Source organism: Rhineura floridana, chromosome 6 (assembly GCF_030035675.1).
Source record: "Rhineura floridana isolate rRhiFlo1 chromosome 6, rRhiFlo1.hap2, whole genome shotgun sequence".
Lineage (NCBI taxonomy): Eukaryota > Metazoa > Chordata > Lepidosauria > Squamata > Rhineuridae > Rhineura > Rhineura floridana.
Window position 1 is genome coordinate 51313444 of NC_084485.1, and position 13977 is coordinate 51327420.

Here is a 13977-nt window from a genome sequence, read left to right on the forward strand (position 1 = left end):
ACCCAACTTGTACTCCTTGTTTCAATAGGTTTGCTTGGCATGGAACCTTACTTATCATTGTTCTGAGGTTACTAAAATCGGCTTTCTTGAAGGACAGGCTACTCTCAGGTTTTGCTTCCTTTAAAATCAGGAACTCAAGTATAGCATGGTCACTTTCCCCGAGAATTCAAATAACTGCCACTTCATCCACCAAGTCTTTTCTATTGGTTAGAATCTAGTCAAGGATAGCTGATCCTCTAGTTGCTTCATCCACTCCAACACAAGTCAGGAATTTCTTGGAAGGGCCATGTTTGATAAAATTTGTCTACCAACAGATATCGGGGAATTGAAATCCCCTATTACTACTGCATCATGTCTCCTCAAAACACTGGCAATTTGCTTAGCAAAAGTTCCATCCTCATCCACTCCTTGATTGGATGGTCAGTAGTAGACTCCAACCACCAGGTTCTTTGCCCCATTAATTTTAATCCAGGTACTCTTGGTGGAGCAACCAAGCTCATCCTCCTGTATTTCTGTGTGAGGAAATATATTTTTAACATATAGCACAACTCCGCCTCCCTTTCTATTCCTTCTGTTCTTTTTGAACGAGTTATATCGTTCAATCACAGCATTCTGGCAAGGGGAGTCATCCCACCAACTTTCAGTTATACCAATTTATTTATTATTATTTCATTAAAATATTTCTATCCCGCCCTTCTACCCTATAATAGGGCACTCCGGGCGGCTTACAATAATGAAATCAAACAACGTACATAATAAAATTGTAAACAGTAAAATCACAAAAACATTAAAATAAATTAAAATACATAAAATACAATTAAAATACAATATACACACACACACACACACACATATATAGAGGGGGTGGTACTAAAGGGACTACAAAGGTAAAATTTAACGTAGAAGGCATAAAATCAGTGTCAGGCTCTACCTTCAGTCCCTCCAATGAAGTCGTGTTTACACTCCTGTATTAAGAGTTCAAGTTCATGCTGTTTGTTTCCCATACTCTGGGCATTAGTATATAGATATTGAAGACTATGTGGGTTCCTTCCTACATTTTTATGAAGACTATTACTGGGCCCCATTAGAGTCATTCCCTCAGTTCCTCTTACTGTGCACAAGCCTTTGTTAGTCATTACTGCCAAGTTTGCATCTCCCTCCCCATTAGGATTCAGTTTAAAGCTCTCCTGATGAATTTCTCCATGCTGTGGCCAAACACATTCTTCCCAGTCCTTGTGAGGTGCAACCCATCATTTTCCAGCTGTCTATCTTCCAGGAAGCGTAGCCTGCGGTCCCAGAATCCAAATTTCTCACATCGGCACCACCTTCATAGCCAGTCATTCACCCAGAGTATTATAATATTATTATTATGATAAACTAGGGGCTGCACCCCTAGTCGTTCCAATTGTTGACCCCCACCACTCCTGCTATGGTAACCACTTAGAGCATTCCCTGCCCACCCCATGCAACCACTAGGCCCTCTTTTCCTTTTTACCCTCCCAGCCTCACTTTGCATTCTTGCTCTCACCTTCACCCCATCTCCATGCCTCCTCCTCCTCTTCTGCAACCTTCCCCTTGTGTACAGACCATTTATATGGTAACCTTTGCCTCCTCCCACACATTGCAACTATTAAGCACCCTTTTCACTTTCTAGCCAATTATGAAGCCACCACTGTTCTTCAGCTCCTTTTGTACCCGTTTACATCTTCATCTCGATGCCACCTCCTCCTTTTTTTGCAACCCCCTTTGCCCCCGTTTGCACCTTTACCCCTTTTTCTTCCCTCCTCCTTCCCCCTCATTTTCTCAACTTGCCCTTGCACAAAGACCACCCCCATTTCTATGCCTCCTTCTCCCTCCCATTCTTCAGCCCCCTCGTTGCACACACAACCAGTTTTCACCTTCACCCCTTTTTGCTCCCTCCCTTCCGCAGCACCCCCTTGCACACAGACCACCTCCATTTTCATGACTCCTTTCCCTCCTATTCTGTAGCCCCCTTTTCACACACCCCATTTTAAACGGGAGAGGTATGAGTAAACCAGGTATGGAGGAAAATGAGAGGAAAAATGAGAGGAAAAAGTTTTAAACAATAGGAGGGGTTTGAGTACATGTATGTTTTTAAATGCATTGTAAGTTGTGACTAACAAGTCTAATAATAATAATCCATGCTTTTTTGTGATGATACTCACTGGTGCAAAGTACTGTCACTTCTTTATTTTGCTGCCCATGTTAGCCATTTGTGCTGGCACCCACAGCACTTTTAGCAAGATATGGCACTGGTTAGGCCTCATCTGGAGTACTGCATCCAGTGCTGGACACTGCACTTCAAGAAGGATGCAGACAAACTGGAACAGGTTCAGAGGAGGGCAACAAGGATGATCAGGGGACTGGAAACAAAGCCCTGAGGAGAGATTGAAAGAACTGGGCATGTTTAGCTGGAGAAGAGAAGACTGAGGGGAGGTATGATAGCACTCCAAGTACATGAAAGGTTGTCACACAGAGGAGGGCCAGGATTTCTTCTTGATCGTCCCAGAGTGCAGGACACAGAATAATGGGCTCAAGTTGCAGGAAGCCAGATTTCAACTGAACATCAGGAAATACTTCCTAACTGTTAGAGCCATACGACAATGGAACCAATTACCTAGAGGGGTAGTGGACTCTCCGACACTGGAGGCATTCAAGAGGCAGCTGGACAGCCATCTGTCAGGAATGCTTTGATTTGGATTTCTGCATTGAGCAGGGGGTTGGACTTGATGGCCTTATAGGCCCCTTCCAACTCTACTATTCTATGATTCTATGAGTAGTAGCACCTCATTTTTATCAAAAAGGCACTAATAATAATAATAATATATCATTAATAATAATAATAATAATAATAATAATAATAATAATAATAATAATAATAATAATGGAGGATTTGATTAATTTTTTCTAGAATGCTCATTATACTCAGATTTAAGATGTCATTATCTTTTTAGTATTAGTGATGACACCTTGATGAACAAAATTGTGTTTTTATTAGCAGGAATTGATTATTAAGTGTCATACCAGGCTGCTATGTATATTAAATTATCTTTAGTGAGGAGAAAAGCTTTTATTCCTTTAGATGATAATACCCAGTTAGACTTATTTTATAATTATTATCCTTTTTTTCTGTGTTGTTGTATATCCTGAATTATTTATTTCTTCTTTGTAAACATTGTTTTAGTGCTTTTTCTGTGTCTCTTTCTTTTGGTGTGTATGCAAAAAGCCTGGCTGGTTGTTGCATAATAAACTGAACTGAATAACAATAATAATAGAAAGGTTTTCAGATTTAGTCCTCTCTTTCCTATACAGCGTACTATGGCAGAATCCCCATTACCAAAATTATCTAATTTTGTTATCTAAATCTCTTCCTTCATTTTCCCATCCCATCATACTGAATCTTCATGTTGTATTATTCTTAATATATAGTGGGTTTTCTGCTTTTTTAGTATTATTCTGCGCTGCGCCTAGCACTATTATAAGTGCTGAAACATTGGCCACATTTAGCTATAGTTTAGTGTGACAGGAACAAGCCCAGCATGTCTAGGACTTGCATGCTTCCCCTCTCCTCCTCCAGCACATCTGTGAAGAGTTTTGAAAGCTTGCACTTCAGTCTTTGCTTAACCACAGTTTGTAGTGTTATCTGAACTGTGTGTGTGTGTGTGTTTTTACAGTTTGTTTGAAATAACTCCAGTCTTGCTATGTCCCATTCACATCCAGTAGTGGCCAGTGTAATGGGGCAGAGCTACCTTCCTGAAACTGGTGTAGTTTCAACTTACCTAGATGGGAAGGCAACAGCAGCAAGGTCAAGGCTGCACCGATATATCAGTGGAGCCAATTCGCAGCCCTGCACAGCCCTGTTCTGCTGCATCAACTTTGGCGTGAGGAGGGTGGCTCTGCCCAGCCACACTGGCTGCCTTGTTCACACCACATTAAACTAAAGTTTAGTGTAATGTTTGAATGTTGTGAATACGAAACAAAAATGACCATCTTTGCTTTTTTCCATTTATGTCAACATATATCTGAAATTCCTGTTGCTTATCTGTTTTGTATGATTGTCATTTGGCCAAATTACATTGCACTGACCTTTAGATAAAGGAAGACTGGTGGGGACACACATGAGCATAGCATAACCAGGGCAACAACTAAGTTTCTAAACTGAAAAACATTTAGATGGGAAATGTCAGAGTTGCACCATCACACAAATATAATTTTATAGGAGAAGCAAAAAGATACAAAGGTCGAGCTGTTTCTGGCTTAAATTTGGCCTGGAATGTTTTGTTCTGTTTTGAAATGGACCAAACCATGAACATTCCAGCCTCTAAAGAACTTATGAGCATCTGAAATGCTGGAGCTCTCATGGAAAATGGAACCCAATCTTTGCCACCAGCTCTGTAAGAATATAAACAAAAGGGAGTTTGACTCACAGTCAAAGTTGGGACAGTAAATATTTGAGGAGAGAAACTCCTCTTCCGTTCTTCCATCCTCTCATCCATGTTAAATAAATTACTTTAACAAGTGGAATCACAGTTGCTCCAGTTCCTGCCAAGCTGTTCTCTGCTGACAGAGCCATTTCTCCTGGTAAGTCACACAGATGGTTTGACAATTGCAAAAGTGATGCTTTGACAAAATGAAGATGCAGTTCTAAAATTCTTCATTTCATTCAGGTTTCTACAGAAATTAATGACCATATCTCCTCCAAAGAATCAATGACAAACAGGATGGAGCTGTTTTACAATATATATAACATATCAGAATCCCAGAAAAGAGGGAATGTTGGAATTATTCCAAAAGGGAAGCAACTTTCAGAATAGGAATGACTTGAATTGCTTTGTATAAAATAATAGACATTGCTTTGTGGCCCCATCAATTGCAGCCAATGACATGAAGGAGGAAATGCGCAATGTGATAATTACCACATCATGTTCTGAGTGTACTTAAGCATTATAGAGGGAAACTTGCAACAGGGATATGGTCTGTGTATGTGAATAAGGACAACTCATGCTACTTTCTGTTTACAGGAATGCAGTTAGCTAGGTGCAAAATATCATTTGCAAAGAGTGCAGGTGTATATTTTTGCTTTCCCCTTTAAAATACATGGAAGCAGTGGCCTAGTCCTTTAATGGTTGTGACTCCCATGTAGGGAAGCCCACTGATTTAGGTTGCATCCACACCATGCATGTAAAGCACATTTATACCATTTTAACAGTCATGGCTTCCCCCCAAAAATCCTGGGAATTGTAGTTTACTTCCCACAGAATTATAATTACCAGAACTCTTAACAAACCACAGTTCCCAAGATTCTTTGGGGAAAGTCATGTGCTTTAAACGTGTGCTCCTTTCACAACTGGAAGATTGGGTCTACACATATTTTACCTGTGGGTATTTGTATCCAAATACAATATTAACATCAGAAGACTCCCAAAAATGAGACTGCAAGATCAGAATACGGCATTCACTTGTGCTCAATACAGAATCCCAGTCTTTTCCCATAATAATCCCACTTGTCCCATCTGAAAATTTCCTTGCAGAATAGATTGGAAACAATAAGGATTTTTCCTTTCCTTGTAAAATCTAATTGCTCCATATTTTCCCCTACTGAAAGAAAATGCCATTTACACAGCTCAAACTTTTTAAAAGAGTCTTTAGCTAATCTTATGGACAGAAAGAGCACAAGCTCCTTTTATTCTCTGGTGTTCCACTTGGGATGAAAACAGGAGGAGTTTTGTTTTTATGTCTATCTGCCTAGTTCTTGAATTAAACAAAGAATATGAAAAGCCAGTTGTGACTATTATTAACCTGTACAGAATTCCCTTTCCCTTTGATATCAATCTGTGCAGTATTTTAGTTGTCCTTGGAGCCAGCCAGTGCCTTATTCTCTTTTTTTGAAACAAATGCTTAACTCTGACTGGAAAAAAATGTTGTTCTTTAAATTATGAGATTGTGCTCCTAAATTCCATCCCTAAAGTTAGAAATCTAGGAATCCTCAGAAAGACAAAAATATGCTTGGTCTTTTCCATCTTGGGACAGACTGTAGGTGTTTCAATTTCCCTTGGTGAGTCTCCCAAAAAATGAGGTTAAGTAAGATTTCTCCCTTACAGCAAGGATGTGTAAAATCTCAATGTACAGAAAGATGTAACTGCCAGATATGACAGAATAAGAGAGGATGATTTCTGCAGTTCCTGTTAACAGAATGCAGGTCTAAACAGGCCTTTCCCTTGTTAAGAAAGTATCCCACATTCCCCCATCACAAAACTACACAAGAAATGGATGGGAACTGGTGTACAGAATTCCTTAGTGGGGATATAATTTATTAGCAGAGGCTGATGCCCCTAACTTGTTCCAGATTGAAGCTTGTATATTTTCATGTTGGCTCTTTCCGCCATCAGCGGATGATCAGCCATGTAACTCCCAGAGGCCCAAGGTGTGCGCAGCAGGAAAGCACATTGCTGCACCTGGGAAGGTCATGTCCTTAGCTCTGAAACTGCTGATCAGGGGTATCCAGAAGTATTAATCAGGCTGTAAATGACATCTTCCCCAGTACCCCTCCACAGCTGTTCTTTGGCCCCCTCCCAAAGCTGGCTATTTCATTAGCTCCCAGATTAGAAAGTTTATGGCAGTGACAAGCCCTCCTTCTGCCTCCACATGCCTGTTTCTTAACTCACTCTCTTACACATACACCAAGAACAACAGGGCCAAATCAGATGGTACTTTTCATGTGTGGTAATGGTAAGCAATCATGTTTGTTAAAAACTTAATAATGAGTGTGTGGGGAGTTTAAATTGGGGCTGCAGAGTAAGGAAGGGAGGTGCATCATCAGGGATTGGCAAGGATTTTGATGAAATCAGAACTGGCATTGGACTCCCTGATAGTTCGCATGTCCACTATCTTTGTGAACCAATCCTGACACCCACAAACTTCCACTGCTTTTCCTGACACCATATTTTACCACATTGAATATAAGTTAAACTCAGCCTGCCCCCATTGGGACTCTGTGATCCCTATGAAAACTGGACCTCACAATACCTGGAATTAAAAATGTTTTAAATCCAGACATAGTTTCTAACCATGTATTAAAAGTAATGTCTGGCTCGGCTCACAACAGTAACACACATGCTCGCACTTATTTTTCATATATATTTTTAGGGAAAGGATCTTGCAAGTTACAGAAATTCATCCAAGGAGATCCTGTGGACAGGTTTACAGAAATTGTATTTCTTCCCTCAGAAAGCTAATCTACATATTAGATTGCTGAAGAAGGATTCTCCTCAAGTGTGATGAAGCCATTTCATGAAATAATAACTGTGTAGTTGTAGAAACAGTTTCATTGTTTTTAATTCACTGAGTTTAGGTTTAGCTCTTAAATAAATACACTGTAGTTTACTTAAATCTGCAAATAAATAAGTAAACAAATAATTACTTTCTTATTGTGGAGGACCCTAGAAGCTGATTTCATGTGGTCACTGTGTCATACTAGGGCAGGAACATCTAGAATCGCTCAGCACATGAATTGCTTGAATTGTATGGAGAGGTTCCATGGCAGTGCTGTACATTCATGGCTGTACCTAGCACTGGCATATAACCTCTCAATGTTGTCTGGATAAAACCACATGATGAATGGATTTAGATGTTACTGACTATAGGGGTTGTTTTCAGTGCTCTTCATGTGATGCATATAATATGCAGAAGACCTCTGTGTCTTTAGAACGTAATGTGCCATGGGCTAGAAATAAGAAGGCATTCATTATTTTCTTCCTTTGGAAAAGGTATTGATGATGTTCTAGAGAAAATTCCCTTTGGAAAAAGGCCTAGATGTAAATGGAGAAATTATTGTGGGAGAAGAGTGTTCATATATACTAGAACAGTTGATGGGGAGGGGCAGCAGCAATTTCCTGGAGTTTACCAGGAGAGAGGGGAGATGGGAGGTGGTGGGGCAGTCAGTACTGTGCAAATGCACTGGTGGAGTGTTGCATTAGCTCCACCAGCGTGTTTGACTCTTGCCAACCTCCCTGTCAACTCATACCTTCCCCTCCCGGTAAGGTGTAGGAAAACCCATGCCAGGAGTCCAGGTAAGCTCTGTTGTCACTCCTCCATGCTGGCAGCTCCTGCATAATTAGAATACCCCATCCTGGTAAGGCAGCATCATTGAAGGCTTAACTTTATGCTGGTCCTCCACTGTTTACACAGGTAATAAGACTGCAGTACTTTGATTTGCAATCATCATCATTAGGGATGGGCAAGGATTCTGATGAAATTGAAATTGGCATTGGACTCTCTGATAATTTGCAGGTCCACTGTCTTTGTGGACTGAGCCTGAAACCCGTGAACTTCCGCAGCTTTTCCTGACACAGGATTTTTACCACATTGTATCTAAGCTGAAGTGATCAGCTTACTTTGCTGTGTGAGTGAGTGAGCATGTATGTGAGTGTGTGTGCACCTGTATGTGAACTGCATTCGGCAGGGAGGGAGCACAGCAGGTGGTTGGCAGCAGCAAGTGGCTGCATTGCAGGCAGCGGAGGCACACACCCCAGGCAGCATACGGGCCAGCTGGTACCAGCAATGGAAGGAAGGGAAGGGGAGGGAGAAGCAGGGTTGCTGGGTGGCAAGAGGATGGAGGGATGGACAGGCAGACAGGTGGAAGGAGAGGGACGTGATGGCTGGATGGACTGAGGGGCAGATAGGATAGTAAAGGATAGAGGGCACTGAAAGCTGCTTTCCTCTTTCCCAGAAGGAAAACAGCTAGTCTCTGCTCGCTAATGTGAAAACTGACCAGCCTCAGTCACAGAGGAGGAGGAGGAGGAGGCAAAGCCACTGTCCTTTCAAGATATTGATTTTCCTGTCAAACTGTCAATATTAATATTGATATTTTTGGGAAGAAAAAAATTGGACCAGTAAAAACAACTGACAGTGGATAAAGAACAAACTCAAATCAATACCACCTGTTAGGTCAACAGAATGCTTTTGAAGCAGCACCAGCCAACGCATGCCATTGCTACTCATCATGAGTGTCTTTGGAGTAAAGGCATATTACCTGCCTTTCTGGTTGCATATAACAGGGAGAATGGGCAGCTACTGCATGGGATATATCTTTTTTCTATTAATTTTATTGGTAATTTAGAAAACAGAGTAGATCAAAATTTATATTTAATTTTAAAATTGGATTTTTTTTTTAAAAAACCCTACAAGTTTCTCTTCAAGAATATCTACACTAAAATCCAATAATTGGAATATAAGCATGTTAACCGTACAGTTAGGCTCTCAATAGAACCAATGCATCTGCCAGATTCATTGAGTTAAAGGAGGGTTTCTGTATGTAAAAGGAGAAGTAATTTGGATATTTGTCAAGTATGAATATTCATACACTACTGGCAAAACACACACATTTCATTCACTTGATGAAAAGAAACTGCTCTAGTCTTGCTTATAACTATCAGACCTTACTTGGATCTAGCAGTCATGGACATTTAATTTTATTTCCTACTTTGTTTTGTGAGAGCAGGGATGGGTCAAGGCAGACACTCCCTCTATAGGTAAAAAATGAAAGCATGTAAAATGTTTGTTGTTGTTAATGTGCCTTCAAGTCGACTATGACTTATGGCAACCCTATGAATCAGCGACCTCCAAGAGCATCTGTCGACCTCCAAGAGCATCAGTCATGAACCACCCTGTTCAGATCTTGTCAGTTCAGGTCTGTGGCTTCCTTTATGGAATCAATCCATCTCTTGTTTGGCCTTCCTCTTTTTCTCCTCCCTTCTGTTTTTTCCAGCATTATTATCTTTTCTAATGAATCATGTCTTCTCATTATGTGTCCAAAGTATGATAACTTCAATTTCATCATTTTAGCTTCTAGTGATAGTTCTGGTTTAATTTGTTCTAACATCCAATTATTTGTCTTTTTTGCAGTCCATGGTATGCGCAAAGCTCTCTTCCAACACCACATTTCAAATGAGTAAAATGTTTACAGTGCAACAAATAAGTGCAAGGCCTGGCTATAGGATAATACAACAGTATAAATAATACACTGTTGTAAATTAACATGGATTAGAATTCAAACTTGCACCATTGTTTAGGAAATATTTGAGGAGAAGCTTGCCTTTATCTTGGTAATTTAAAACACTGATTAAAACCATATTGGAGATTGGTTAAATCTCAGCTCAGAAGCGAGCTCCATTGAGTTCAGTTGAATTTGCTCCCAGGTAACAAAAACATGAAATAATCATATATATTGGCTGATTTAAAGATAATACCAATATAATCCCATAAACCCAATGATCACACACACACACTCACTCACACCGTTCACTAATGAGGAATACTTTAAAAGCAAGAAAATGAATATAGATATGCTACATGGATCAATTTATAAAACTGCAAAATATCAATGTCCTAAACTCAAAATAAGTGGATAGAAGCAACTGTAAATTAAAAACAATAAAAATAATAAAAATTCATACACACACTGTGTCTCTTACCCACCAAATAAAGACTCTTTTGACAGAGGATGGAAAGGTTCACAAACAGAGTACAATTCAGTATGACCTGAGAAGGGCCACAGCTCAGCAGAAGAGCACGTGTGTTAGGTGTATTTAGGCCATATTCCATCTGTAGCCTATCTAGTTGAAGGATTTTAGATAGCAGCCATGTAGGCTGGTTCATTAGGGCAAATGGGGCACTGCTCCACCAACCTCAAACTGTCTCCAGCCAGCCCTGACCTGCCTGCCTTCATGAGTGGCACCAGCTGTCACCTTCCTCCTCTTTAGTCTCAGTGTTGCCCTTGTAGACCTTAGCAGGTAGGAAGATGGGGACAAAAGTAGAATTTGTGGCTCTGTCTCTGCCAGTCATTAACTCTGGCTCCAACTACTGTCAGTCTCTCTGCATCCCACCCTACCAATCCCAATGAGCACCCCCCCACACACTGGGTGGCAAGACTGGAGAAGATCCTTTCTTGAGACCCTGATACTACTGCCAGTAACAGGCAACCATTCTCAGTGAGATTGATCATTGGACTGAGTTGGTATAAGGCAATCTCTCATATATCCAATACCCAACCACACATTCTGAATATCTGTCAGTCAGTTATTAGCTAAAACCCTTTAAAACTATTTTATTTTAAGTAACATTTATTATTTAAAATATTATTTTAAAATTTATTATATGTCCATTTTTGCTGAATTGCAGTTTTAAGATTTAAAATGTACTACCCTTTTCAAAATTTTGTACTATTCTTTCTCTATCTTAAGTTTTATAATTTATCCTCAGAAGAACGCTAATTGAGGTAGGTTAAACATGGCCCAAGGTCACCCAATTAACTTCCTGGCTGAGTGGGAATTTGTCTCCAAGTGTAGCCACACCAAGGCCAAAACTCTAGGCAATACACCAAACTGGCTCTTAGTGTTCCCCCAAGGAATGGTAACATTTAGCCATTTGTATGGGCCCCTGGGAAGGATGTTTCTCTCTCCCCCCCCCCACATTTGTAGGGCTTTCAGTGCAAGAGAGTATAAGGCTCGAGGTACATGGTTTAACACCACACTACTACTTTTCTCTTGTTCCTGGCATCAATAGGAATAGTGTGTATCATTGTTTATTCTATGTACCTTGAAGGGCCTTACACAATGAGTCCCTCAGGAGCTTGTGAAAATAAACTGCTTATTTGAATTTCCCCAACTTTTTCTAAGTGTTTCTCTCAAACAACCTGTTGTATTTTGTCCAGGCAGCTGAAGTCAATGCAGAAACAGTTTAGCAAATTTTCTTTTCCCAATTAGGATCAGCATTAATTTCCTGATGATGTTTTAACAGTGTAGCCATAACCACAAACAATGCGTATTTCCACAGTGGAAATAGCTGCTTCAGTCCTGTTATCTCCCAAAAATCATAATAGTTCTAGGGTTATTGGTAATCACAGGCAAAACTTACTAATCAACACCAAACAATAAACGGCTAACCAATTTACAAACATAACCTTCTAGTTTGGAAGATGAACAAACCTATAAGCTATTAGTTAATGCTGGGGTAGCCAACATGGGTCCCTCCAGATGTTGATGGATTCCAGCTCCCATCAGCCCCAGCCAGAAGAGCCAATGGTCAGGGATGTTAGAGTTGTAGTCCAACATTATCTGGAGGGCACCACACTGGCTACTTCTGATAATGCAACAAATGCCACTTACTAAACTGTTGTAAAGGTCTCAGTCTATGATGTAATTACTGATTGGAGAATGTTTATTCTTTCTTACTTGCTTGTGAAATAAATATGTCCCATCTGGAAACGGATGGTTACTGGAACTAATATTGTTGGCTTAATTTGGTGTAGTATACTGTGGGAGACAGCTTTACATTCAAAATTGCCTGAAACTTCTAAAACCATGCCTTTGTGATCTTATGTGGATTGAGGGGATTTCCTTTTAAGAAACACTGTCAAAAGAGAAACATCTTCTGCGTGTCCACTCAGTACATGGTGTTATGAGAAAAGGCTTCCTCAGAAAGAAAGAAAGAAAGAAAGAAAGAAAGAAAGAAAGAAAGAAAGAAAGAAAGAAAGAAAGAAAGAAAGAAAGAAAGAAAGAAAGAAAGAAAGAAAGAAAGAAAGTAAAGTAAAGTAAAGTAAAGTAAAGTAAAGTAAAGTAAAATGGAACACTTACAGTACCACAAGGCTGGTGAGATTCTGGAAGGCATAGTCAGGAATGTGCCAGATTTGATTGAGTGCCAATGTCATGGCCTGCAGAGATGGCAAGTTATTGAGTGCTTTAACAGGGATCTCGGTCAAAGCATTATCATCCAGCCAAAGGTGGCGTAAGGAAGGCAGCCCTTCAAAGCTCCTCTCCGGTACCACAGAGATCAAATTGGCATCCAGGCGTCTAAAGGAGAGAAAGAGACAACCAGTCAGACCCAAACCCAGCATTGCATTGTGTACACAGTGCAGAAAATGTTCTGCTGATTATCATTAGATGGCCAAAACCTTGAGCAAGTCACTGCAGCATCAATGGCCTGTACAGAGGCTCCAGAAGCAAGACTGACATTTGCAAATTATTGAGTGTTCTTGCTTCTTTTGAGAGACTATCTGTGCCTCCTGATAGAAAATGGAAAGGGAAGCTGTGAGGCTTATACCTCAGGAATGGTGGGGCATGAAAATTCCTTTGATAACACTGTTCTGCATAGGTGGTGGATCCCAATGAAATCACATTGCATGGCTGTCCTGATCCCACACATCTAGCAATGCAGGTCTTCTAGGGCAATTCTGCTCCAGTCCTCCAAACCCAAAGCAACTCAAGGAAAAAGCATCTCAGTGGAAGCACCATGGACGAGGGGATATGCAGAATTCATCTCCCCTTATTCCAGCATTCAGACAACTGATTAGCTGGTCTTCTCTCTTTGCAAGGTGTCTGGGATTTTATTCAGAATTACAGTATAAAGGAGCAGTGCAGTTAGATTACTTCAGGACAAAAACAGGAGTTAGTAAATTGAGAGGAATTCTGGGTAATTTGGGACAAAACAATCATTTCTAGAGACTTTCAAAATGTTACACCTCTCTGATCCAGCCTGTCCTCCAGAGGCCCTTTGTACCAGGGCTAAAAATATGACGGTGTTTTTAAATAAAATCATAGCAGATAATCAACATGGTGCCTTTCAAATGGTTCAGCTCCATCATCCCCGACCTGGCAATGATGGTTGCAACTGCTGACAGTTGTAGTCCAACAACATCTGGAGGCCCCACATTGTCTACTCTTGCCCTACAATATCCAAATAGTCACCAAGACCGGACCAGTTGGAATGCTTTAAACTAGTCAGGAATGGCTGAAGAAGCTCTCCTTGCATACTGAAGAGATGTACAGAGTACTGAGAGTAAAAAGAATTGATTTATAGGAAGCAAGGCTGTGCTCTTAAGAATTGTTCTGCTGTAACTCTCCATGAACATTGCCATGTGTGTTATTAAGTGAAATAAGCTTTCTCCTCTACTAGGGACTG

At 40.4% G+C, this 13977-nt stretch overlaps 1 protein-coding gene across 4 annotated transcripts in view; it reads right to left on the reverse strand.

Annotated features, from left to right (window-relative positions):
- Positions 1-13977, reverse strand: part of LGR6 (leucine rich repeat containing G protein-coupled receptor 6) — a 269354-nt gene that overhangs the window by 81009 nt on the left and 174368 nt on the right. For all 4 annotated transcript variants that reach the window (XM_061631835.1, XM_061631837.1, XM_061631836.1 and 1 more), the window contains one exon: positions 12654-12869. In XM_061631835.1, coding sequence (XP_061487819.1) covers positions 12654-12869 — 216 coding nt within the window. The remainder of the gene's footprint in view (positions 1-12653; positions 12870-13977) is intronic.